A 27,767-nucleotide genomic window follows, 5' to 3' on the forward strand; every position below is an offset into this window, starting at 1 on the left:
CCTCTGTGGATCCCATGAAGCCCCGTTCTTCATTCCTACGTGTGCCCTCTCCCTGGTCCATCCACCCCAGGAGAACACCAGAGGCTCAGAGAGGTGAGGTCACAGAGTCACACCAGATCTGACCTCGGGGCCGCCCCCAAAGCCTGCACTCCTAACCCCCGGGCCATGCCACGCTCCCAGATCTTGTGTGGCACTGACCACACTCACCTCATGGACACACTCATTTCCCGCCCTCAACCGAGGAAGAACAGGCTCGTGCAGGCCGAGTCTTGTTCCTCTAGTGGACACAGTACATTTTTCCCAACACTACATTCACTAGCAACCGTAAGGATGGCAGGTCCCTCTTGAGAGGTCAAAACAAAGGAAGAGCTTTGTTGTTGCTTCTGAGTTACCTTGCTTGGGGAAAAAGAAGATTCTAGAGGGCCTGCCAGAGTGCCGGGCCTTAATGCCTTTAGCCTGGGACGGCGAGGTGACTGCTGCCTCCCCCAGGGGACGCAGGGACCTTGCCAGGGGCTCACGGGGGCCAGTGGCAGGGGGAGGGGCCGCTGAGAGCTGGCACCTCACAGACCATGACAACACCACAGGAAAAGAGAGAGGGTGGGAGGACCGCATCTCAGGTCCCAGGAAGCAGAGTGGGAATGATGTGGGCCGGGTGCTTTGGCCGGCGCTCACCTGATGTGGAAGTTCTGCACGTTGACGTTCTTGTACGGGGCCGTCTTTCTCTGGCACCAGAGAAGGAGCCCTTCCTTGGCAGAGGTCTCTGCAAAACACATGAGGATGGTGAGCACTGGCCCAAAACTAAGCGCTCAGAACCCAGCCCCGGTGGATTGCACTTTCGGCTCGGGCATAAGGGTCGCACAGAACCTGGGGGAGAGGCCCTTGGACGGAGCAGCAGCAGTGCCCCTTCCAGACGCGGGTGGGCGCCTGCTGATCCTAACAGCACGCCAGGCCCCGAGGAGCAGTCCCTTGCCTGGGGTCACCCCAGAAGTGGCAGTGGCAGGCCAGTGTGAGGGCCTGAACCGGCGCCATGTTTCTGACCCCAAAGCCTGTGCCTTTAGCTGGCAGGACACACGGCCAAACAAGCCCTGATGCGGGCCTGCCCACTCAGGGTCTCTAGACCGGGCCGCAGCTTCGAGGAAGCAGGGAGGGAGGGCCCCAGGAGGTCCGTCCGTTCCCCGTGGACAGCTCTGACTGTCCTCAACACACTGGGAGTGCTACAAGTGACCAGATAGATGCGCTCCCTGCTGTGGTCTGTCACCAGGAGCCCCCTCTGCACACTGGCCCTGTGGCTTTTCTCATCCTGTGGTGGCCTGGACCAACCCCAGGTCCATGGAGGCCAAGGTCCGAGGGTGGGAGGCTGAGTGGAAACATAGGTGCTGACGCCCAGGAGAACGAGGCCAGGCCTGACTCTATCACTAGTTTGCTACTTGACTGTAAAATGGGGCCACACTTGACAAGGGTGGTGTGAGGGTCCACTGAGATGGGCGGCTGCGGGGGGGACCCTTCACCTGCAGCCTGGGCCAGCACCTCTACTAACCACCCCCAGGCAGGGCATCTGAGTGATGTCTGGACACAAGAAAGAGCCTCAAAGCATGAAGACAAAAAGCCCGAAATCCTAACTAAGTCCCCCCAGCTCGGGTGGAACCAGGGTGGGGAGGAGAGGCTGTTCTTTGCCCGTGAGCAGGTCCTTGGCTCTCACCTTCCACAGAGATGTCCTGGATGGCGAACCTGAGGATGATGGTCCAGATCATTCCCAGGGTCATCTTTGCGTTGCCGTCCACAATCTCTGCACACAGGGAAAGGGGGCAGAGGGCAAGAGGGTTGTTAAAACCAGAGTGGGACTCCCCAGGCGGCCCCCGGTCCTGTCTAGAGATTAACTCCAATCATCTGAAAGAGCTGCCTAGGCCTGTCCTCCACCACCTTCACTGGGAGAAGATGTCCCCTGAACACTCCGGGAAGTGCTGTCCCTAAAGCCTTCTGCTGCCTGGCACCTTCGGGCTTCCATCCCCGTGTATTCTCGGCCATGCAGGCCTCTTCCTCTCTGGGCAGCTCATTCTCTTGACCCAGCTCAACGGACTGCTCCCCGCTGAGCCTCGTCCCAGGTGTTGGGCCTCCGTTTCCAGGACCCACCACACCTTATGGGCATGTCTCTTGAGAGTCTGCCCACTTCCTTCCAATCCCACTGCCGCCACCTTCGTCCGAGCCACCGTCGTCTCCCTCAGATCCTCCCGTGCTGCCTCCTCCATCCCCACTGCGATCCACCCCACGCGGCAGGCACGGTGTTCACTGGAACAGGTGCACCGGATTTGTGTCGGTCGCCTGCTTTGTGTTCTGGAGTCTGGCTTACAAGGCCTGCCCTGCGTGACTCCCACCTCCCTCCCCAGCATTCTCCAGCTCCGTCCTCTCAACAAGCCAGCTCTCTCTTGTTTTAAGGATCTCACACCTTCTGGCCCGCCACAAAGCGCACGCCTCGACCCTTTCCTCACATGGCTGGTCCTTCCCAGCCTGTAAGGCTCTGCTTATATGTCACCTCCCCAGAATGGCTTCCCTGACCGTCCCGGTGCCTCTCTCCCCAGCACCCTGCTCTTCCCCTCACACACTGATATGTGCTGGTTTGTCTAGTTGTTCACTGTCTGCCTTCGTGATCACCTCTGCACCCCCAGCACCTGGACCCGGCCCTTGAGAAAGACATGGTGCTGCAGGAAGGGGAGAGTGGGTAGCACAAGGTCCAGCTGATAAGTGCGTGCTTTTTTAACTAACCGAAAACCAGCCTCTCTCCCAAACTTCTGGGAGTGAAAGAGAAGGGTTTGGACCACACGTTCTTCAGCTTCAGCAGCTTAAGAGAAAAACCACTTCTGCAACGCTCAGGCACCGTGTGTCTGCAGCCAGGTGAGGGAGGTGCATGCAAGCGGCCTCTTCCTGGGGCCCATGGGCCCAACGCGCCTTTGGCGGTCCTCTCAGGCCTGCCACCCCCACGCCTCTCACACACCGGATGCAGGAGAGAGGATGCGGAGAATGGAGGGGACACTTCAAGAGAGCTTGCTCACCAGCCTCGAGAACAGAAAACTCTAGGCGGGCTTGATCTGGGAAGGAGGCACGATGGTCCCCCAGAGGATGGGGCCCAGCCTTCCCCGAGGACATGCTCGCTAGGAAAGGGTGGGTGCTCTTTTAGCCACTGGAGAGGCTCCCCACAGCGAAGCCATGGGCTGACGGCCGAGGGCACCTCTCGGCTTGAGGGTTTCAGGAGAGGAGATATGCGTAGCTGGCCGCCTGGAAGCAGGGGAAGGACACGTTGTCTGTCCAGCTCTCTCCCAGTGTTAAGAACCCCCACGGCCGGAAACGAGGCCGAGCCTTCCCAGCGTGGGGTGAGGGCGGTGATTCATTCAGGAAATCTAGGCTGCGTTCCCCCCGAGGGCCAGGCACCCCAAAGCCGGGGACGGACACAAGCTGGAGAGGAGGCCGCAGTGCCCATACCCAGCCGCTTCCACGAGCAAGCTGGTCACGGAGGACTCAGAGAGTCCCTGTGAGGGGAGGAAGACGGCCGCTCTCATGACACATCCACCAGCTGCTTCTTGGACCTGCAGCTGTGCCTCCGACTCCCAACCCCTCTCACAACCCCCACGAGGAAGCCACGTTCCTGCAACTGCCTAGATGGTGTAGAGGGACAGGGAGCTGGGGGTGGGCGGGGACTGGGGCGCTCAGGTATCCCAAAGCCCTCGGAGCGGCTCCAGTCAGCTGTCCTCCAGAGGCCCTACGGCCACGGGGATTGGGAGTGAAGCAGCTTGGGCATGAACGGAAAACATTTTTAGACTGAGTTTTTCTCCAGATGAAAACTGATGACTGCCACGGGTCTCTCCTCTAACCCCTTCTGTATTTACAGGCTAGCATCTGAGCAAAATCAATGCAGCTGTGAGAAGCGGAAGGCTGGAGGGGAGCCAGGAGGAAAGAGCCATGCAAGAACAGAAAATCTCAGGGTCTGACTGAGTTCAGGGTTTTGATTTTTTTTTTTTTTAAGCAAACACCAACCACCTCAGCCGTGGCATGCGAGGCTTGGCAGCGCTCCCTGGAGAGGTCCTGGGTTGGGGCAGAGCCCTGGAACGCGGGATGCGCATTCTGGCCCAGAGTCCTGGCCAAATTCTCGGAGCCCTGCCATTAGCGGCAATTAGTTTTCTTTGTTTTTCTAAAAGCTGGGACAACAGGGATATGGGGGTGTAGGAAACCCTGCTCTGATTAATGACCAGAGCTGGGAGCCCAGGCTGATGGGGAGCTTCTGGGCTCTGTCAGGCCTCGCCTGGTCTCCAAAGGCGTCTGTGAGACAAGAGCCTGCACTGGAGGGAGGGCACTCCGCTGCTCTAGGGAGGGCTCGGAGACAAGGGTCACAGTTCCAGGTGCCCGCACGGGGCGCAGAGGATCCCGGGTATTCTGTCAAGAGGCCACACTCTCCCAAGCTGTGCAGCCAGCAAAGTCTGCTCACTGACCTTTGGGCTTACACTCCCTGACACCGGGCCTCAAGCGCCCTCCCCTACTCTGAGCGCTCCTGCCTGCAGACACCAGACAGGGCCTAAGGGCGAAGGTGCTGCTGGCTCAGAGAGATGCCGTGTCACGTGTCGGTCTGTGTCCCTCAGGCCCGGCACCAGGAGGGCGAGTGAGGGTGTCCGGGGTCCAAGTCAAAGCCATTCCTCCCCCTGTGCCCCTCATGACCGGGTGAGCTGGATTTCCTGGTCTTGGGCTGGATTATCCTTTGGGGGAAGGGAGGGAGGTCTGTGGGCCCAGCATCACATCAAGGGCAGTCACTGTGGTCGCTGCTTGGTGTATCTGGGCTTCAGGCACCCCCAAGTGCTCTCTCTGCCACCAACACAACTTCTGTTCCCAAGGCAGAGGTCGGGCCCCATCTGAGCTCACCTTCCGCCCCAATGGAGACCAGCTTGACTCCTTTGCTGGCGATGAAGTCCAGTGCCTTGTTCACATTGTTGATTTTGTGCACTCTCATCTTGCCCCGCTCCGGCTTAGGTAACCGCTCCCCTGAGGGCCAAACACCGAGAAAGAGAGGGAGAGGAGCTTCAGGGTCCCCGCTGCTCCCCAGAACAGGCCCATGCCAGCGCAGTGCTGCTGCAGCTGGTAAAGGCCCCGCTCTTCCCTGAGCAGCAACGGGACGGCGGGGTGGGTAGCACCCCGTGGGCACCCGCAGGAGGAGGCCTCACCTGAAATGACCTCCAGGAGGAGCATGAGCTTGAGCCCGTCTCGGAAGTCCTCGTCGATGTTCTCGATCTGCGTGCCGGCCTTCCTCAGGTGGGAGTTGCACCAGGCTGTGAAGGTCTGGGGAAGCAGAGGAGAGCATGGCTTGGAGGGTCGGCGTGTTCGTCAGGGCTCTCCAGCAAAAGGGCCAGGTCACAGCCCTGACCCTGCGACAGCACGGCTGCCACGGGGCCCTTGCTCAGGGCCAGGTCCTGGGCCCCACCTTTTATCAACAATGACACTGTTTCTGGTCTTTACAGCGACCCAGGCAGGTGGATCTGAGGACACTGAGGCTCAGGGCAGTTACCAGACTACCACTTGGTCAGCCAGGTGACGAGTGGCAGAGCGTGGACTGGAAGCCACGTCGGCCAGCCTCAGAGCAAGTGCTGGCCCCACCACACCCTGAGTGAGCCCACTGCACGCATCGGGCAAAGGTGCTGACGGAACGGGGTCCTGAGCATGGAAACAAGAAGCAGGGGTCCAGCTCCCGCAGACACGTTCTTCTGGACAGACCCACCAGCCCTCCATCCCCCTGAGCGGGCAGAGCAGACCACAGGTCCCCACGGCCCTGGCTCCCTTCCACCTGCCCCTCCCCTCAGGCAGGGGCAGCGATTTCCCCATCACTGGCACAGAGATGACTTGGGACAGGAAAGCAGTTGGAAAACAAGCCTCCCGTAAATTCAAGGTTTGCTCAAGTCAGTCTCTCTTCGAACTGCCAGTAGCCCAGTGGCAACACCTCCCCCAAAGGCCGGGCGCACAGATCCTCCGAGCCTTGTGGCACCCCTACATATGCTGTTTCCCTAGAGGCCAGACACCCTCTATTCCCTGGAGAACATCCCACGCCCCACCCTTCCACATCTTAAGATCCAGTGTATCTCAGAGGGGGCTGGAAGGCAAGTGGGAGGCAGGCACCCACCCCCACCAGGGTTAGGCAACCACATCTGAGGAGGAACTGCCGGAGGATCACAGGGCACGCGGGTGCTGGAAGGCGAAGGGGCCTTTTCAGGTGGAGAGGCCCGTCGATAAGAAGCCCAAACCCCAAACCAGAGCACAGAATGCCCGAGTAGTAACCACCACTCAGCCCCCTGCAGGCTGGGGCGTGTTATCAGACTTCAGCGCCAGGGGTGCACGTCGCATCAGTTAAGGTGCATGTGCCCAGATGCCTTCTGTGGAGACAGGCCCCTGCAGCAAGATCTGGGAAAAACCCCACGCCTGTTTCTCACGGGAGTCCCTCGCTCTGCCCTCGTCAATCTGCAGGGCCCAGCGTGGAGGTGGGCCGACAGCCAGGAACGCGCAAGAGCCCATGTGCACCCGGGTACCGGCAGAGGCCATGTGGGGCTGAGGGGCTTCCAAGGAGCCTCTGGCCAAGGACCATGTGTTTTGACAACTGTCACCAGCCCTGCTCATTCAGAGACTCAACACGAGGCCCCTCCCAGACAAAGAAGCCGCCTGATTAATACGCTGCACCACAGGTACAAGGTTTCCTTCCAAACCCGAAGCGGGGGGAGGGCTGCGAACGGGCAGGGCACCCCGCCCGCCTCCCGCCAACACGAAGAAGAGTTCTTCCACCTCGGAGACGGACACCCACGTGAGGCTGTCTCCTCAGCGACGGGCACCTTTACCCCGCTTCCGCCTCGCCTCAGCCCGCACCCACCCATCCCACAAAAGCAGTCCCAAGTGCGGCTCCTCCGGACGCCCCCACTGACTTGCTTGCCCCACCCCGACTCTGACTCGGATGCCCCCTCCTCGTGCAGCTCTATCACAGCACCATTGTCTCTGCTTCTGCCTCCCCACAAGCATGAGCTACTTTGGGCTCTGGCCAGGAGCAGGTTCTCAGCAAGGCATCCGCCTTCCCTACCTCGCTTCCCACGCTCCTTCCCCTCTGCAGCTCTCAATTCAGACAGACCAGGGCTACACCACTCATGTGGGCAGGTTACCCAACCTTCCTAACGTCAGCTTCTTCATCTGCAACCTGGCGATGAAGACACCACCTGGGTCACGGTCAGTGTGAGGGTTCGAAGCGGCAATGCCTGTAGAGCACACGGCAGGTGCTCATAAGCGGCAGCTCTCCGCACAGCCCGTGCTTCCCAGGATCTCCTCCTCTACCAACACCTGGCCCGCCTCTTCCACTGAGTGCCTTCTCCGTCCCCTGCCTGCCCCCGCCACCGCGCTCGACCCTTGGCATCTCTCTGACAGCATTCTCCAGTCATTTTGGGTCTTATTGCATGTGTGCGTGCTCCCAGGGAGTAGGAATTAAGTCTCACATCGCACATGCATTTAGAATGCCCAGGGCTTCCCTGGTGGCGCAGTGGTTGAGAGTCCGCCTGCTGGTGCAGGGGACACGGGTTCGTGCCCCGGTCCGGGAAGATCCCACATGCCGCGGAGCGGCTGGGCCCGTGAGCCATGGCCGCTGAGCCTGTGCGTCCGGAGCCTGTGCTCCGCAACGGGAGAGGCCGCAGCAGTGAGAGGCCCGCGTACCGCCAAAAAATAAAATAAATAAATAGAATGCCCAAAGCACAGCAGCCTCGGTGGTGGGCAGCGGGCGGGCGGGGAACTCAGCCACCCTGTAAAGCAGAGGGCAGCAGCAGGCCAGGCTGGGGCAGGAAGTGGCAGGGGATGCTGGGCCTCTGCTAAGGCATGTACCTGAAAGATGCTGCGGGGCAGCAAAGTGGCCCATTACATCCCGTGGCCGAGGATGCAAGAGGGCAGTTCCCAGAGGGCAGGCGTCCCTGGTGCTGCGCTGCTGCTGGGCCGAGATCTAGGTGCCTGGGCTGCAGGGAGAGCTGGGCACGTGTCTGAAAGGCAACCCTCTCCGCCTCGGCCTGCCTGGGTTACACCTGGGGTAACCCTTCGGGGTTTGAATGCCAGCCCCTCGGCTTACTTCTGTGTTTCCAACCAAGTGACTTGGCCTACTTCCACCTCAGCTTCCTTCTCTGTAGGATGGACTTATCAGAATCTACCTCCTGTATTTGCTGTAGGGCTAAATGGGGGGGAATGCTTTAAAACATCTGGCACAGAGCTTGGCATCAAGAGCCAGATGGACTGAGCATGCGCACACATGCAAACTCAGCCACCCCGGCCGCTTCCCATTCCATTCCCAGGAAGGATGGATGAGAGCCCGTCTCTCTGCAAAGGCCCTTACCCCACGGCCATGGGTGGAGTGGTAGCAAGATACAGCAGACCCTCACTCCAACCTGTGGAGGCTCTGAACGAACCTCGCCTCATTGGGTTCAGGCAGTCTGTCCTCAGAAGGTCACGGCACCGTCCACCCTGCAAACATGCGTCCCATCTCTGCACCTTTGCTCAGCTTCTCTGGGCAGGAAACAAGAGCTCTGACTTGGGGCTCACGCAGACCTGGATTCCAATCTTGCCTCGGCCACTGAGGCCACCTGCCGGCGGGGTAACCTCGGGCAAGCAATGAGCCTCAGGTTCCTTGTTGGTGAAATGGAGGCAATAACCTCCCCTCTTAAATGAGGATTAAATAGAACAATGCAAGTAAATCACTTATGACTGTGCCTGGCACAGATTAAGTACTCAGTGTTATACAAACCTCAGGGAAAGGACTATTTTTAAATAAATGGTAACTCTGCCCTGTACTTCTGTCTCCCTGGCTGGAAGCAGGCAGAGGCCCAAGCAGAATACAGAGCGGGTGCTTAGGGGAGAATATCCACTGGCCTGGTCTCGCCTCGGTAGTGAGGAAAAGCCTGTGGATATTCTCCTGAACCTGACACACGATGGGAACCCCGCCGACAGGCCTCCCATCCTCACTCCACGGCCTGCGCGGCCCTGTTTTCTCCTCCTGGAAGACGAGGAGCACCTACTGACACCGGAGGCTTGCTGGGTCCTGGGCTCGGGGCGAGGGGAGCGGGAGTCACGAGGCCCTCCTCGGGAACGAGCCCACCGTGCGCAGCCACTGCTCCACGCGGCATGACTGGTGAGTAGGAGCTGGAGTTCCAACGGGACATGAAAAATTCATAGCTTCTTCTACTTGGCTACAAAAATAACATTCTGCTTACTCACTCCCTCTCCCTACCCAGTTTAGACTGAGATGTGTGGGGTGGGTAGTGTGGAGGGTGGCTGCTATAGATGGACGTCTCGTGGGCCCACTGTACCCCCTCCACCATGCAGATCTGTCAGAGCACGAGCTACAGGGCCCGACTGCCCGAGCGTGGCAGGCCCCACGGGCTCCGCGATGCCCAGGTCCCTGTGGGGCGGGACATATCCACTCCCACGACAAGGGAGGATTCGCTACATGCCGAGCCGGGGCCAGGCCTGGTGCTGAATCCACAGCAGTGAGCAAAAGCAGACTCAGGCTGCACTCTGAGGAGCTCCCACTCTGAGGAGGAAGAGGACGGATCTCATTAACCAAGCAACTACTCAACTACAGAAGAGACACCCTTAGGAAAAGCGGTAACAGTAACAACCACAGCAGATACTTCTATAAGCTAACTGGGTGTCGGGCACCGTTCTAGGCACTTCGTCAGATGTTAACATCTCTCATCCACAAAGCTACTTTGTGAGGTAGTTGCTATTTCTGGCCCATTTTACAGATGAGGGAACCGAGGGTCTGACAGGTGACATGACTTGCCCGCAGGAAGTCACGCACCTGGAAAGTTGCGGAGCTAGATTTAAAGCCAGGTACTCTGGCTCCAGCAGCCACACTCTGAGGTATCAACCTGCATTTGTCCTCTTCCCTCCCACCCCCAGAGAGGGAGCTGAAGAGAGCGTTTAGCATGCCAGGGAACAGCTCCTGATCTACTGGCCGGAAGGACATGTGGAAGTTTCCCTATGGAGAACGAGTAAGATGAAAATAAGGGAGACTTTCCAGATAATGCGAACAGCATGTGCAAAGGCCCTGTGGCAGCGAGAACAGAGCCCGGCTGGAGAGAGGAAGGAAGGGAGTGAGGGAGAGCAGGCTGTGTCATGAGGCTGGCAGGGCCACCCTCATGGGGCTGCTGCTGTGTGGGGATTAACCCAAAGGGGGCAAGGGTCAATGTGTGATGACCTGGGAAAAAAAGAGGGTAAAGGGCCTCTACGAGAAACTTGGCAGGAGGAGGAAGGCAGAGGAGCCGTGTTGGAAATGCTGACAGTTGTAACCAAGCAAGGCAAACTCAAGGTTTCATTTGGGAGGGTCCGGAGCTACTGGCCCTCTGTGGGAGAAGGGAAAGGCAAAAAGCATCTCAAGCTCATCTGGGTTTTATTGTCAAGGTCATTTTCCAGGGGCAGTACTGATTCTGAGCAGTGGCCGTGTCCCCAGCACCTCACCTAAGAGGCGCCCGATGCAATCACCGGGCTGACAAATCCTGACTTGGAGGCCTGATTAGGCACTGGGCACGGGAGGAAGCAAAACAGACCCAGAATTTACATTCTGATGGCGGCGGGGGTGGGGTGGCCAGTAAATGCTAATTGCTAGTTCTTACCATTTACAAATAGCAAGTGTTTAAAACCTCCAACCCCATGGCCATGTGAGATATTATCATCTCCATTTTACAGATGAGGAAACTAAGGCAGGGAAAAGTTAAGTGACTTGCCCAAGGTCACACAGCTATTAACACAAATATGGGGCGGCCACTCATTCCTCTGAGGGGAATGCTACCTACCGGCCTGGCAAAGCAGAGCCCGCAGAACCTAGTCAAGAAGGGCCCCGCCCAGCCTCAGTCCCCAAACTGGAGCTGAGCTCACAAAGCGAGGCAGGCAGGGCTGTTTCCCTAAAAGCTGCCTGCCTCTTAAAGGGTGGCCTGAGCCCAGTGTGGGAGGCCAACGCTGGCCGTGCTGCTCCAGGCCTGGCCCTGCCATCCTGTGAAGGGAGCTTGCACCCAGCCCTTGACCTATCTAGGGAGGAAGGAAGGATGTGGAGTCGTCTGCCTTTGAGAACACACGTGAAAAAAAACCACAGAGAATAGCCCTCAAAACTTGCCTCTGCACACTGGCAGCCTGTTAAAGATTCTTTTCTGGTTGTTAAAATAGCACAGGGTGTAGGGGGGAGGCGGGGTGGAAGAAGGGAGGACGAGCTTGTTGGTTTGTTTGGGATCCAGTCACCACTCCCTGTGCCGAGGCCCGAAGCCCATGCACTGGGGAAGGCAAACCTCAGAGGACACCCCCCCCCAGCTGTTTCTGCTTTGTCACTGTGTGTTGGGGGAGGGGGAGAAGACCTAGCATCACTGGTCATAAAGTCCTTCCTGTGTCACAGGGACCCCTCCCAGTTGCCAGGATGTGGGGTGGCTGTGTGAATGAATGATGCATATTGTTCGGGAGGTGAACTAAACGGCCAGGAATGTGGCAGCAGTGGGCTTTAATGAGCTATTCATCGATGACTCCCTCCCCCAACCCAAAGAGGTAAACCCTCTTGATGCTGGGGCAGTCACCAAGGAAGAAACAAACATTCAAAAGACGTGGGGCAACCCGGTGGTATTCCAGCGGGCAGAGTGATGCCAAGGGCAAGAAGGAAGGATCCTGGTGGGATGCGGCTAACCCAGCTGAAAAAACTTTCCTTCCCTTTTCTTCTTACCGACTACGTGTCACAAAACATGTTCTTAGTACTGAAGGGGGTGGCGTGGAGGGAAATGTCAGTTGGAAGCTGGAATTCCACTAAACCCCGACTAAAGGGAGTCTTTTGCAGAGTCAGTTTGGACCTAAAAATGGGCTCACCTGCGACCTCAGGCTGGGGCAAGCGTGCTGGCTCTGATTATTAGCACTGGCGAAGGAGAGCTCCTGGACCAGGGTTGGGGGCTGCGCTATTTCTACCCGCCAGCAGATGCTCACATGTGGATTCCATTGACTCCACACTGGACAAGACTTTAGGAAAAACCGTTCGCTGTCTCGTGCTGCACCCCCCGCCTTCCGCTGTGTATACCGCCCACCCCCTTAGCAGAACATCACAGGCCAGCAGCCTGACCCAGAAGGACCAGCTGCATATCTTTGCCGGAGGACCAGGGCTGGCTGGAAGAACTGCAAACTCCCCCAGGGCACTCGGAGGCAAGACAGGGTTCCCTAGGGAGCTGGGAGTTTTCAAACCTCGTCTCTGCAATACCGTGTTGGGTTTGCCGCTCCACTGGGGCGTTGGCTGCTTTGAGGGGGAGGGCGCCACCCTGCCTCCTGAACGCCCACCTTGCCTGGTGTGGCCTCTGACGCTGCCCATGGTTCCTGCTTCCACAGGACCTCAGGAAGGGTGTCCGGGGCTTGGACACAGGGGAGGGACAGCTATTTATTCCTAGGGTAGGCACCCACCCTTCTTATCACCCATCTGCCAGCTACTGCCAGGCTTCAGGCAAGACCTGGCCCCAGTGGGGCATCTTCTCAGTTCCTGAAAGCAGAGACTGCTCCCCTGGCCCCTGGGCTTCATCACCAACTATAAAGGTGCTTTCAGGATCCGATGGCTAAGCCTTCCGGAATCTGGGTTACCAGCGAGCGGCCCAGGCAAACAGGCGATTGCCCTGGCAACATCTGCACGGATCCATCCAGGAAGTCTGTGAAGCCTCTGGAACGGTTTTGAGATTATACATGTGAGTGCTATTTTGAAGATCCACTGCCTTTACCAGATTCTGAAGATAAAAACCAGGGACCAGGCTGAGAGAAGAGAAAATGATCCGGTCATGATGACATGACCACAATTTAGACGGGTGCAGCAACATGGGACTCAGAGAGCCCTGCCAGCATGGGTCATCGAGACCAGCGGTTCAGCAGCACAAAGGACACATTAGCTGCCTGTTCAGGACCCAACTCCATATCCAGCCAGGGACAGAGCAGGCGTGCTGTGTGTGCCTGCCCCATGACAACAGAACCTAATTTGAAAGCAATTACAGGGAAATATGGAATGCTTCTTTCTTATGTCCTGGCCTGCTGTTGCCTTATTCGGAGTTTTCTCGGCCTACATGAAAAAGCTGACTTCCCAGTCGGAGGAGAGGTATAAATACCGCAGAGTGGAGTAGAGAGCATTCCAAAGGTCCTGCGTGTCCATCCAGAAACCAGCTCTTTCCCCCACGACCCCTCCCAGTAGCCAACATTCCTGCGTCAGCCAATCTCCTGCGAGGCACCAGAAAACGTGTATGTTATTGCTGCAACAGGCTGATTCTGGAGTGTAGTCCCTTCCTCCTGAGAAATGCTGGTCTAAGACTTTCTTCTAGCTCTTTACAGCCTGCTTAGTTCTCATCACTCAGGGTTTCCCTCATGCCATCATCCCAGGGTGCCTTCCCTGACCCAGCTATCTCCACCATGCTGTCACTTCCCTCTGCTTTGTTTTATTCACTGCACTTACTGCTATCAGAAATGAGGTTCTCTGTCTATAACCAGTCTCCCTCCCATGTGTAACATAAACTCTATGAGAGCAGGGTCCTATTTGCTGCAGGACCCACTGCCTGGAACGGTGCGCCTTGTACATAGTAGGTGCTCAGTAAATCCTAGAATGAATGGAACAGGGTTGGTGCTTCTCATGGCCAGCCATTTAGGACTTCTCATGGTTTCCAATCCCATTTTATACTGGTGAGGGTCCCTACTTAGGGATAAGTCTATTTTGCTTTCAGGAGTTCACAGAAATAATCCTAGAGCTGTAGACGTTCGAAAAACAAGCCAGGGAAGACAATGCCCTCGGCGTGCCCCTCCAATGGAAGAGAGGAGCCCTCAGGAGCCCTCTTCGCTCAGGCATCTGAGGCCACTGGACTTGCAGAGACCCTGGTTCATGGGGTTCGGGTCTGGGCCTAGACAGGGGCGGAGCAGTAGGTGGGCTAGAAGGAGACAGTTTGAGGAGCTGACAGACATGTCAAGACATCAGTCTGCCAGGGTCTACAAGGGTGAGGAGAGGACAACATGGCACAGTGCTCCAGAGCAAGGGCTCTCGAGTCTGAACAAACGTGGGTCCGAATCCTCACTCTGCCACGCATTGTGTGTGGCTGCAGAAAATGAACTTCCCCTCTCTAAGCTTCAAGTTCCTCCCCTGTAAAATGAGGGTAACAGACATGACGGGTGTGGGCACTCAACAGGATAACACAGAAGCAGCACGGCACACAGCCTGGCAGACAGTGAGCACTCAACAGAGGTTCTAGTCATTACTATATTATTCCTATTCCGGAAGGTGCCGTCGTTGGTAGCAGCGCTGCAGTTGTTGAAGCCACACCTCCACCCTAGGATTCGCCAAGTTGACGGGCTGCTTTCTGGTGGCTGACACAAAGCCGTCTTCCCCCAAACCTCCCCTCCCCTTTGCCTGGCCTCTTGACTACCAAATGAGTAAAGGAATATAATGATCAGATCCGGTCCTTCCTGCTTCCAGAGATCCTTCAAATCCTGGCTTTACAACAGAATTACCCAGGCACTTTTCTGGTTCGTTTGCATTTTCTCTCTCTAATATTTACTGCTTTAAGCCATTAAGCTTTGAAAAGGCAATTTGTTATGCAGCAGTAGGTAACTAATACAACATAGAAGTAGAGCAGCTGGATCACAGGCGTGCATGTACTCTTTTTAATCATGTTCATAGTTTGGAAAATCAAATTTTTAATTGAATTATAATTCACATACCATAGAATTCACCCCTTTAAAATATAAACATCAGTGAGTTTTAGCATGAGATTGAAAAACTATCACCACTATCTGATTCCAGAAAATTTTCATCACCCCAGAACTGTCAGCAGTAACTCCCCATTTCTCCTCCTCCTGCCCGCCAAACCAGCCCATGACAACCACTAATCTACTTTCTGTCTCTATGAATTCGCCTAATCTGGACACTTCATATGAATGGAATCATACAATATGTGGCCTTTTCTGTCTGGCTTCTTTCATTCAGCATGTTTTCAAGGTTCATCCACAGTGTAGTACATTCCTTTTAGACTGAAGATTCCATCGTATGGACATACCACATTTTGCTTATCCATTCATAAGTTGATGGACATTTGGGTTATTTCTACCTTTGCTATTATATATATCTGCTATTATGAGTAATGCTGCTACAAACGTTTAAGCACAAATTTTTGTGTAGATATGTATTTCTAGTTCTCTTAGGGATATACCTAGAAGTGTAATTGCTGGGTCATATGGTAAGTCTATGTTTAATCATTTGAGGAACTGCCAGACTGTTTTCCAAACAGGCTGCACCACTTTACATTCCCACCAGCAATGTATGATAATTCCAATTTCTCCACATCCTTGCTAACACTTGTTATTATCTGGCTTTTTGATTATAGTCACCCTAGTGGTTGTGAGGTGGTACCTCATTGTGGTTTTGATTTGCATTTCCCTAATGACTAATGATATTGGGCATCTTTTCATGTACCATTTTCTAATTGTATATCTTCTTTGGAGAAATGTCTGTTCTAGTCCTTTGCCCATTTTTAACTGGTTTATTTATCTTTTCATTATTGCATGGTAGGACTTCTTATATATTCTGGACAATTGACCCTTATCAGGTGTATAATTTGCAAATATTATCTCCCATTCTGAGGGATGTCTTTTCACTTTCTTAATAGTGTCCTTTGAAGCAAAAAGTTTTTTTTTAATTTTGGAGAGTACAGTTTATCTATTTTTCTTTGGTTGCTTATGGTTTTGGTGTCATATCTAATAAACTACTGCCTAACCCAAGGTCATGAAGATTTATGCCTACGTTTTCTTCTAGGTTTTATGGTTTTAGCTCCTACATTTAGGTCTTTGATCCAGTTGGAGGTACTTTTTTGTATATGGTATAAGGAAGGGGTCCAATTCCATTCTTTGCATGTGGATATCCAGTTGTTTCAGCACCATTTACTGGGAAGACTATTCTTGCCCCAATGCATATGTCTTGGACCCTTGTTGAAAAACAAAGGTCAATAAATGTATGGGACCAGAAAGCTTCTTAAAAATGCCTGAACTTGGGCTTCCCTGGTGGCGCAGTGGTTGAGAGTTCGCCTGCCGATGCAGGGGACACGGGTTCGTGCCCCGGTCCGGGAAGATCCCACATGCCGCGGAGCGGCTGGGCCCGTGAGCCATGGCCGCTGAGCCTGAGCGTCCGGAGCCTGTTGCTCCGCAACGGGAGAGGCCACAACAGTGAGAGGCCCCGCGTAACGCAAAAAAAAAAAAAAAAAGCCTGAACTTTACCCCAAGCCAAATGAATCAGATTTCCTGGGGGTGGGTCCCGGAATAACGATATTTTACAAATGCTCTAACATGAAACCAGGGTTTGAGTGTAACGTGAAGCCAGGGTTGAGAACCACCACTCAAATCTAACCCCTTGTTCTAAAAATGAGGGATCTGAAGCCCAGGCAGAACCGGTGAGCCTTGCCACTGCATTTGTTAGACTGGACTGGACTCTTGGAGCTAAAAGAAACCCCAGAGAAGCAGGGGACAGGCAGCCCAGGGTAGGGAGGTACCCCAGTCTGAGCCTGTGTCTGTTCTCAAATGGACCTTTCCAGAGCCATCTCACACGCGGAAAACCAACCAACCAACCCAGAGCTACTCAGATTACACTCCAAAGAACTGGGTCCTCCCTGAGGGGGAAGAGCCTGCCCTCCCCACACAGAATCCATAGGGAGATATGGGTCTGAACTACAGGCAGGTGGGGCCCACAAGGTAGACGCAGGAGGCAGTGCTCCGCTTTCAAAGGAGGGCTTTTCAGCAGGAAGAGGAGATGGGTGAGGCCTACCTTGAAATTAGCTACCTTTAAAAGAGAAAACTTCCACTCCCAAAAGGCAGTTTTAAAATTAGGGCAGCAGCAGAGGTTGGGGCCCTGCCCTCCACCTCTCCTCTGGCCCCATCTGGCATTTTGCTGTGGAACAATCAAGCACAGGGGGCCCTTCACCTGGAGAAGAGGGAGTCTGAGCTACAAAAACCCCATTTATTTTCAATGGTTTACAGCTGAGCTCGGGTTTCGGGCTTGGGAGGGGAGATTAAAGATCGTCTGGTTTAAACTTTGATCCTTCAAAAAGATAGCCGAGTGAGCCAATTCTGGCCTCGAGACTGTGCGGCTTGGAATCCTAACAGGTGCCTAAGAGGACGGGTCTTTAGAATCACATCTTAGCCTGGACAAATCCGCCCATGGACTGGCTCATCGAGATAACAGGTGTTTGACATTTGAGGAGAAGTCAGAGGGGGCGCTGTGCCCCTTCCACCCTGGGCCACGGTGGCCCACCCTAGGAACTACCGAACAGAATCTAGAGGTGCAAAGAGTGCCACAGGCCAGGGGCACCTGAAGGCAGTGCAAACACTCCCATTCCCCCTGCCGCCTTCTAGCAGACAGCTTGTTTTCTGCAGCAATTTACATGATCCACAAACTAGGCCTTGTTGGCGGAAGGGCAAGCAACTGTGCCAGCCCTGACACCTTTGACAACTGAAACTCCTCCTCGGTGACCCTTTTCCTTTTCCCTGTTTTTGGGACGTTCTGATTCACCGGTCTGCCGGTCAGGTCAGAAGCCTTCTCCTGCTCCAGTGAAAAGCAGGGCTGAGCGACATGGCTAGAGTGGAGTGAGTTGGGCTGGAAATCTTTGCTCTTGACATACCAGGGGGAACCAGAGCCTGGGCCAGCACTCACAGACATGCACTGTTTTCTATATACTCTGTCCCACTGGCTTCCCACTCTCAGAGCCTGGGCGTAAGACGATCCCTTTGAGAAGCAGGGAGAGTGTGGAGACTGAGTGAATGCAGGGCGTTTATCTGCATGATCAATTCCCCTCATCTCTGAGTGGGCCGGCACTGGCAGGGGGCCTGACGAGGTGCCGGGTGCTCGTCAGCAGGCCTGCTTTTTGCTGAGGCTCGTACTGGATAAGAGTGTGAATGAATCCATCGGTCAATCTGGGAGGTGCCTCAGACCAGAAATTCCAGGCTTGGAGTTTAAAGTTTGCCAAGAGGCAACTGGAGGTGTTCAGAGTTATCCACTCTTGCCATCAGCCTTGCGTAAGCCGGTGCTGGCTCTACTTCCTGGCGTGGCACTAGAATGGTGCTTGGAGTGGGTGGGGAGAAGGCATCATTTCTGTGGGTTAAGAAATCACTCTGGATTTGGAGTCTCTCTCTTTTCCCTTTACCATTGCCACTCCATCTTAGACCCCTTGGACACATGAGATGGACAATATGAACAGTGTCTTAGGATTTAAAAAAAGAAAAACCAAAATAAGGTTCTATAGCCAAACGGTAATTATAGGATTGGGAGGAACCAGTAAAGACAGACTGAAACCTCTGACTCATAACTGCTCTATTAAAAATGGTGAAACCGTTTGCCCTGGCAGAGGGACAGCACTAGACTCTCACCCTGGCTCGCCCAACCTACAGGCCTTCCTGGGGCTGGTACTAAGGCCTGGCCAAACCACACAGCAGTCATAAGGGGCGGCCGTCTCCAGAAGCAGTGTGATGTCAGAGGACAAAGGGCCTCTGCCGCGCTCTCGCAGAGCTGACTCCTGGCCCTGTAACAGCAGAGGAGTGGCTTGTTCTGCATGCGTGTGGGTGTGGGGGGCGGATGGGGGAGGAAAGGGAATGAGGTGCCACTGGGAAGTTGTGGGTTCAGTTTTCCAGGGAGGGACTCTGAGTACCAGCTCAATCTGCCCCATTAAAGCTACTAAGGGGTTGAGCCTCAAAGGAAAACAGCAGAGGTGTTTTTATGATTGGGTGGGGTGTAACCTGACATGATTGTACAAATGACTCACATTTATTGAGCACTTACTATGTACCAGGATTTGTTCTGAGTGCTCTACATTTTACAGATAAGCCATCTGCCTGTGGTCACACAGCTGGTAGGTGTCAGAGCCGGGGCCCACATCGTCTCCTCACCAACCTCAAGTCTGGCCAAGGCTACTTTCTGTTTCTGGTTCTCACTCTGTCAGGCCCCCTGTGAGGCACCTCACATAGTTTCTCTCATTTGAAGGAAGACACAGAAGCAAGCAGGTCCCGGAGACCCTCCCCCAATTTCACCAGCCACCAGCACCACCCAGGGTGGCAGGCTTAGTGCAGAGCTGCAGGGTGAGTCATGGGAGAGGGAGGGCAAGTCAGGTGACCCAACGAGAATCAGAGCTATGCTGAGGTGGCCTGGTTACCTTGACATTCCTGAGATTCTGCCAAGGTAAAAAGTAACCCGAGGAGTTTGCCTTATATGGGCACAATGACAGATTTCGACTCGACAACACGTTAACTGACCCTGTATCAAATCCGTTCCCAGATTGCATAGGAGACGCCCGATAGAGCTGCCCTGATAGTATAGGAAAAAACAGTTTATGACGGGCTAGCACCGATGACTCATAAAACAAAGGCGCAGCCCAACTGCCATTGTGTGCCTTTTAGGGAAGGGGGGGGGGAAGGTTGGTGGCTCTCAGGCCAAGTGGCTATATCACTCTCTTCCCAACACATGGTAGGGGAGACCTGGCTTCAACCCCTCCCTCTGTTCACAGGGCCTGGCTCAAGGCAGGGCCCGGAGGAAATCGATTTCAGGCTGGAGCAGAATGGCAAGTCCTGCCTGTGCTCACAGAGCCCCAGCCGCCTGCTTTCTCCCGGAGGAGCCCAAAAGAGGAGAGCTAGGGGACAAAATGGTTAGGTCCGAGTGCTCTGACACTGCATGAGAACCAAAGCCGACTGGAACTCAGGATTCCAGCGTCATCCCAGCCTGGGCTCAGAATGCTGGCATCAGATCCTTCCTCCCTGGCATCCCCAGCTCCCAGTAGGGGGAGACTCACTGCTCTGAGTCTCTCTCAAACTTCATTCACTCATTTCAATTAAAAAAATGTATTGGGCAGCCACCACATGCTGCCATATTCTGAGCACTGGAATTAAACAAACATCCCTGCCCTCATGAAGTTTACATTCCAGTGGAGGAGATGATACATAAGAGGATAATGGGACTTCCCTGGTGGTGAAGTGGTTAAGAATCCGCCTGCCAATGCAGGGGACACGGGTTCGAGCCCTGGTCCGGGAAGATCCCACATGCCGTGGAGCCCGTGCGCCACAACTACTGAGCCCGTGTGCCACAACTACTGAAGCCCGTGCTCTGCAACAAGAGAAGCCTGCGCACCGAAACGAAGAGTAGCCCCCGCTCGCTGCAACTAGAGAAAGCCAGCACGCAGCAACAAAGACCCAACGTAGCCATAAATAAATAAATAAATAATTTTAAAAAGAGAGAAGAATTAGACAGTGGTGGTGCAGTAAAAATAGGGTTATGCAAGCAAGAGTAACCGGAGGAGGGGGCCAGCCGGGGAGGGAATCAAGTTCAGCCAGCCAAGGAAGACCTCTCTGTGGAGGTGCTATTTGAGTCTGAACCAATAGAAAGGGCAAACCAGTTGCCAGTAGGAGGGAGATCATTCCAGGAGGAGAGACCCCGGGTGGGAAAGGCCTCATGGGTGTGGCCGGAGCAGAGGGAGCCTTACAGGCCCTGGGGAGGAACGGTGGGGAGTTTGGGTCTTATTCTAAGAGTGGCAGGAAGCTCTTGTGGGGGGAGTAGTAGCATGACTAGATTTACGGGGTGGGAAGACCCCCTGGTGGCCGTGGGGATGTCAGGGTTACAGCAGTGAGGATGGAGAGAACCCTGAAGGCAGAGCCACTAGGACGCGCTGTCCTTTGTCAAAGCCTCCTCCTCCACAGAACCAGGTGACCGTTATCCCACACAGCACGAAGCTGCACCCAACGTGCAGACCCAGGACCCCCCCACCGCGGCCCCAGCCATCTTTAGAAACACACAGGCCCCAGGGTGAACCACAAAGGGACAGTGGAATGCCTCTTTCAGCAGAGAAGTGGATGTGATACCAAGGAGTGATTTTCAAACAGCATTCTGAAAAGAGTTCTGCCGTGAGGGGTGCCAGCAGAGAGGGAGGCTGCCCCCTACTCACATGGAACTTCAGCAGCTATTTAATCGATTTTATAATATGGCAGATCCACGTGAGATTCAACTTGAAAGACAGCTGTGCCACGGAAAAATGTCACTGCTTTAAATCTTAAACCCCCCATGCAAAATCTATTCCAAATGGCTGTAGCCCCTTCCACAGTAGCCCCTACATCCCACCAGATCGAGGGGAGGACGGGGCTCCGCCAGGCCAAGCGATGGTTCCACTGACACGAAACCCCGTCCGTCTCCTCGCCTGCTAAAGCCTTTGATCCTCTCTGCTCCATGGGTGGCAGGCGGCTAGAGGAAGGCAGACACCACATGTGCTGCCGTTTCAGTCTGAGATGGCTGGGGCCTGCTCCCTTCTGGAAGGTGGGGCAACAAACAAAGGGAAGATAAGAAGGCCTGTATCCCAAAGTTCCCCCAGCGTCTGGCCTGCTGCCCACAGATGGAACCTGTTGGAGAGAACCAGAGAAAGGCAACAGGAATTCACAGCAGAGCGGCAAAGCAGGCAGCCGTTCCCCCGGTGGGAGCAGACCCTTGCCGTGAGTTTCTAACTTCCACAGCATCCTCTCCTCTTGGACGAGAAAACAAAGAAAAAAGGAAGAGCTAAAGGCGGAGAGAATGAGAAATCCTCTGTTTACTTAACTAAATGTCTATGAAGGTGAAACTGGCCTTCAGGTAGCTTCCCATCTCCTGGAGGAACTGAGATTCAGGATGAGTAAAGAGAATCACGACCAAGAGTCTAGGGAGATGTACAGAACCTGACATTCTGTCCTGGAGGAGTGCACGGTCTGGCTGGAGAGGGACACTGGTAAGCCAGTCACTGCAGAGCAGTGTGATCCGAGGACAGCAGAGGTCAGGTGACACCTGATCCGGGCCGTGAAAGAGGAGCACTATTCTGATAGGTGGTGACCTGGGAAGAAGGTTGTTCCACGTGGTGGGAACATCAAGAACAAAAAAACATAAATGTGCAAGAAATGTTTGGGGAACCCCTAAGGGAAAGTGGCAGGAGATGGTGTCAGCTGGGCTCAGAAGGCAGAAAGGCCGAGGAACTCAGAACCTGTTCTCTGGGTATCGGAAGGTTCCTCAGAGTGACCTGCTTAGATATGGGTCTCAGAAAGATAATGTTCATGGAGCCACTGAGATGAACTAGGAGACTGGAGTGAAGCCAGTCAGGAGGCCGCCACAGGAGACCTGGACATAGTATAACAGGGGTGATGGTGATGATGATGGAGCCAACGTCAGAACACTTCCTGTGTGCCCGGCATGGAGCAAAGGGCACACAGTGTTAACTCACCGAAGTCTCACCACAGGCCGTGGAGGCAGACATTATCCTCACGGAGTGGTTAAGGCATTTCCCCGCAGTCACGCAGCTCAAGGTAGCGAATGGCGGCACTGCAGTTTACACCCAGGCAGTCTGACTTTAGAATCTGCACTTTTAAGCACTTACTATGTGGTCCTGCATGAGGACAATGGCAGTAGCAAAGGAAAGGAGGAGAGATAATTGAGAGAAAGAAATAAGTAAAATTTGGTGCCCGTGACGGGGTGAGGAGTCAAAAGATGATTTCAATGTTTCTGGCTTGGATGTCGGACCCGGGTACAGTGAACCCAGGGAGAGGGGCTCGAGAATGAGTCTGGTTTGGGACACACCGAGAGTGAAGTACGTGCTGCACAACCAGTTGGTGTGCAGAAACTTATGTCTAAGATTCGGCAGAAAGGGCATTTGTTTGCACGTGCATTCATTCAGTTACTCATTCAAACATTTCCTGAGCCTCTCCTAGAGTCAGGCGTGGTGCTGGTGCTGGGGATACAAAGAGAAATGAGATAGGGTTCCTCCACGAAAGACCTCAAGTCTAACAGGGGACAGAGACATGTTAGCAGACAATTGCACCAGAGTGTGAGAAGGGGGTCAGGACTAGGGACGTGGAGTCATCCACACTGGTGTGGGACCTAAGGCCAGGGGAAGGCGGGAGATAAAATCCTCCTGGGAAAAGGATGTTGTGAGATGTCCCCATTTCAGAGGTGGGAAGAGGGAAAGGATTCAGAGACAGAGGATGAGATGGTGGAGAAGTAGAGAAGGTGATGTCAAGGAAGGCAAAGGGGAGAACTTTTCTTTTTCTTAAGGCATGCTCAAAAGCACCCAGTACAGTGGTGTGCTGTCCCATCAAAGACACAGACACCCATGTCCATTAGAGAAACACACGGAAGCATTTATGGGTGATGTCTGAGCGGGGAGTGTGTTGGGAGAAGCTGATGAAACAAGTTGGGCAAAATTTTGGTAATTGTTGATGCTGGGTGATGGGTACATAAGGATTCCCTCCACTTTTGTACATGTTCATCAATGTGTTAGGTCTTTTTTTTTTGAAAGGACCATGCACTGCAGAGAGGTTGAGAAGAGACGGCAGGCACCACGGCCTGCATCCCCAGCACCTAATACAGCGCCTGGCACTTAGGAGGCGCCAAGCACATCCAGATTAGGCAGTGCTGCGCCCACACCCTCAGGGATGGTAATCAGCCAGTCTCTGGAGACCTCTGAGGGCAGACTCAGGGGAGCTGCTGGGGCTGAGAAGTAACTGGGAAGTGAGGAAATGGAATCAGCCAGCAGGGGCGTACACATTTTTTAAATGCACCAAGGCCAATAGCCAAGCACATTTCTTCTCCCCGGTATAGAACCCAGCTGGTGAACCATCCAGCACCACTCTACTTTCCTACAGGAGAGAGACAGACCGGGCTGCTCCGAGGTGAACTTCTCCCCCACCCCATGCCCACCCCCAGCTTCAGATTCCCACCAAGTTCCCCGCGTTCCTCTCCTCTCATTATCTGGCAAAGGCTGCTGGGCAAACGGGCCCTTTTCAAAGGCATATCGGAGTACACCTCACTATCGTCAAACGAACAAGCCATCTCTTTCCAGCTTTTCTCCTCTCCTGCAGAACAAAGTTGCATTTAAAAGGAGAAACAGTCTCAGGTTTTGTCTCCCGAACAGAGAGAAGGTCCCAGGGGCCTGATTCGGAACACAGAGCGGCTGATTCCCCGGCATCGCTCACACCGACAGCGAAGGAGGTGTGGAGGGACGTGGCAGACCAAGCCCAAGGCCAAGCCTGACAGCAGAGACAGGGCGGCTGTGTCGTTCTGGGTCCCATGGCCCAGAGAGCGCCGAGGAGCTATCGAATTCTGCTCAACCACACCGTGCAGCCTCTATCTTTCTCTAGATTTTCCACGGTACTGACTTCTCTGCCAATGCCCCACAAATAACAACGGCCACCAGAGATAGCCCAGACTGCACTTCCTTCCCTGGTACTGCGCATCTCCCAGCTCAGCTCAGGACATGGAGACGAGTGCGCTGCCCCAGAACGCGGTACCATAGTAAGCTGGGTTTCAGGAAGGTGGGCAGGCAGTTAAACCACAGGGCTACGCTTTTATGTTTGTAGCTATCTCTAGAAACAAAACACTTTATTGTCTCTTATTATACTAAGTTAATTTGCAATAGGTAGCAATCTCTGTACAAAAGAGATAAGTTTAAAAAAAGAAAAATTTAAAAAGGTCTCTCCCTGTGTTTAGCCTCGTGTCTCATTTTTTTGAGGGCAGGGGCCTTCTCTTGTGTTGCATCCCTGATGCTTGGACCAGTGCCTGGCACACAACACATGGACACCTAGCTTGGTATTTGCACAAAAAGGGATGAATTTTGTCCTAACAATGTTTTCCCCACTCTTCAGGTGACAGTGATGTCTCCCCTCCTTTCTGCACTTGAAAAGCATCCTGTTTGTGGCTGGTAACTGGCAGGCACTGATGCAGAACTCTGTCAGAACAGCTGGCTGACCCACTGGGTCTGGAAGTGTCCTGGGGGAGGACGTCTTATAACCTTCCAGAGCACACAGCTTACCGCAGGGCCAGCTTTTAGCTGGGACTCGACTGGCCTGCAGAGTGTCAGTGCCTTGTTTCTCAGAAAACTGAGGGTGATCAATCTTTGCCCCTAACACCAAGCTGTTCCACAGAAGGCACTCAAATAAGTGGGTGAACAGATGGGTGGCAGGTCCATTCCACCTGCCTGGTCGGCTTGCTATTAATCCATTCATTCCATAAATATATATTTATCGGAGCACCTATATTTGTCAGACATTGTTCTACATGCTAGGGACATAGCAGTGGACAAAACAGACTCCGTCTCTACTCTCATGGCCCTCACAGCGTAGGGTGGGGTGGGGTGGTGGAGAGATCAAAGGATGGTTAGAGTTAAAAGGAGAAGTGGAGGTGAAAGGTGTGCCCCTAAGACAGAGACCTAGCCTAGGCTGGAGGGGTTGAGTATGACTTCCTCACCCACAGTGGGGAAGATCTAAAGAATTAGGAGGAGCTGGGTGGGGATTTGGCGAGGGAAAGAGGATTCCACGGGTAGGAAAGAGCATGGAGCAGAGAAGCAGCTGGCGTGCCTGGAGCACAGTGATACAATGGGAGGGGGAGAGAGATGAAGCTGGAGAGGAAGGAACAGATCCTGCAGGGCCCAGTGGGCTTCCAGATTTGGGATATGGATCAAGATTTCAAGCAGGCTATTATCTGGCTCCCACGTGGAGAATGGATGGGAGGGGGCCGGGGGCTGTTGCTCAAGCTTCAGCATCAGTGCCTGGGCCACACTGGTTATGCCGCTGCACAGGGACAATGAGGCTGCTTCAGGGGAGCCGGTGGGACCTCAGGGCTTCCTGAGATGAAAAGCAGAGCAGAAGGGCTGCCTGTTTACCTTTCACATCCGGCCCCAGAGGCCCTGCCAGGGTGGAAGGCTTCCCAGAGGGAAGGACACATGGGGCGCTCTGCAGGACACAGTCATCTAGCCTCCTCTGAGGGCCGGCAGGGCCCACTCTGGCCCACTTGCAGGACACTGCTGTACAAAGCATTCGGCCTCTCCTGGCTTAGCTTTCTCGCCCAGAGTCTGCCGCTCAACCAGAGGGGCTCCGTCCTCCACCCTGGGTCTGAGACAATCGGCGATGAGCAAGAGATTGCTGCCTCTTTCTAGGAACCTTACTTCCAGGCCCCCTTAAATGCTTAATGCTTCCATATCTAGCAGTTGAACTCGCTGGATCTCAGGGTCAATCTTCAAAGAGCAGCTGGCTTCAACTTAGACACCATAAGACAGCTCTATTATCTTAATTCTCTGGCCGCAGTTTCCTAATTGAAGAAAGGCTCCCTGGTCCCCAAACTCCCCCAACCAACCACTCCAACTGGGACTCCAGATCCCACAGGATGAGACCTCAGAAACATTCCATCCCAACCGCCCACCCCAGTAGACAGAGTAAGAATGAAAAGAGCCGCCAGGTACTGATCTCTGCAACTGGGCAGACATGCCCCACCCTATCTCCTTACTAAATCCTGACCCTGAGGTAAATACATTATCGGTCCCCTTTTGTAGAAGAGACCCAGCTTCGGCCTCTGCTTGGCAGGGCCGTGCACCGCAGGAGCCCCTGCGTCCAGGCCTTGCTCTCTCTCTGCTACGAAGCCTCTTGATTGAGTGATGAAGAGTTGGGCCCATCCAGCTGACCCTTCATCACAAAACCCTCTGGTAGCGGCTGCAACCTCTGCACCTCGTTAGCCAGAGTGCGCACAACAGCAAGACAGACTTGAGCCCTTGATGGCTGGAGGCCTCCACTGTCGGCTGGAGGCCTCCACTGTCAGCTAGAAGGAAAAGCAAAGTGGCTGGAGACGTTCACAAAGATCCTCCCTCTTTTTTTTTTTTTTTGCGGTACGCGGGCCTCTCACCGTTGTGGCCTCTCCTGTTGCGGAGCACAGGCTCCGGACGTACAGGCTCAGCGGCCATGGCTCACGGGCCCAGCCGCTCCGCGGCATGTGGGATCTTCCCGGACCGGGGCACGAACCCGCGTCCCCTGCATCGGCAGGCGGACTCTCAACCACTGCGCCACCAGGGAAGCCCAAGATCCTCCCTCTTAAGAGATATTTCTAGGCTTATTAAAAAGCAACAAAGCTGAGAAGGCGACACCCCAGCCAGGTTGGCTGTACCCTCACCATATGCTTTTCAGACTGGGATTAATTCTTTGGCTGGTTTCAGACCTTCAGTTTCAAAAATATCTAGTTTGTGCTTGTCTACAAAGGAATGTAGCTGGACACCTCCCACCAGGAACACAGAAAACAACTCCTACTGCCATCACCTGTTCTTTGAGGTCAGGCCATATATAGGCAGACTGCACCCAGAAGGTTTGGCCAGAGAGCTGTCACTCCCCAGCTCTACACCACCACTTAGACAGGTTTTCCCAGACATGTGGGTCAGTCAAACGCTTGTCTCCAACCTAAGACGTTGTGGTAAAGATGAAAAGCACAGCTCTAGGCTACTGAAGCAGGGGTATCACCACCTCTGTCCTCTTGCCATACCCCATCCTGCAGGACCCAAGGTGTAGGTGTTTTGATATACCTGAAGTCCAAGCATCACCAGGAGTCCTTGAATCTTACTACCAGGGGTATATAAAGTCAGAAAGAAGAGAACCAATCACTCAGCCCTGACATGGGAGAAATAACCTAAAAGGACGAAGAGCATGGTTTGATTCTTGGTTCTGTTGTTTATTGGCTGAGTGACCCTGGGCAAATCACATAACCTCTCTGAATCTCAGTCTCCTCAACCATAAGGTGGGGATAAAAACACAGTTGTGTTTTTTTTTTTTTGGAAGCACTGTGTGGCTTGCAGGATCTTAGTTCCCCGACCAGAGATCGAACCCATGCCCTCAGCAGTGAAAGCCCCGAGTCCTAAACACTGGACCACGAGGAATATATTCCCAAGGAATATATT

The 27,767-nt window shown here is 54.2% G+C and overlaps 1 protein-coding gene across 6 annotated transcripts in view; it reads right to left on the reverse strand.

Annotated features, from left to right (window-relative positions):
* ACTN4 (actinin alpha 4) overlaps positions 1 to 27,767 on the reverse strand; it is a 72,736-nt gene that overhangs the window by 23,548 nt on the left and 21,421 nt on the right. For all 6 annotated transcript variants that reach the window (XM_082676513.1, XM_082676515.1, XM_082676512.1 and 3 more), the window contains exons 2-5: positions 5,202 to 5,316; positions 4,903 to 5,022; positions 1,700 to 1,786; positions 673 to 760 (exon numbers count right to left, since the gene is read on the reverse strand). In XM_082676513.1, the coding sequence (XP_082532639.1) occupies positions 673 to 760; positions 1,700 to 1,786; positions 4,903 to 5,022; positions 5,202 to 5,316 (410 nt within the window). The remainder of the gene's footprint in view (positions 1 to 672; positions 761 to 1,699; positions 1,787 to 4,902; positions 5,023 to 5,201; positions 5,317 to 27,767) is intronic.

Source organism: Grampus griseus, assembly GCF_964374135.1.
Source record: "Grampus griseus genome assembly, chromosome: 19".
Lineage (NCBI taxonomy): Eukaryota > Metazoa > Chordata > Mammalia > Artiodactyla > Delphinidae > Grampus > Grampus griseus.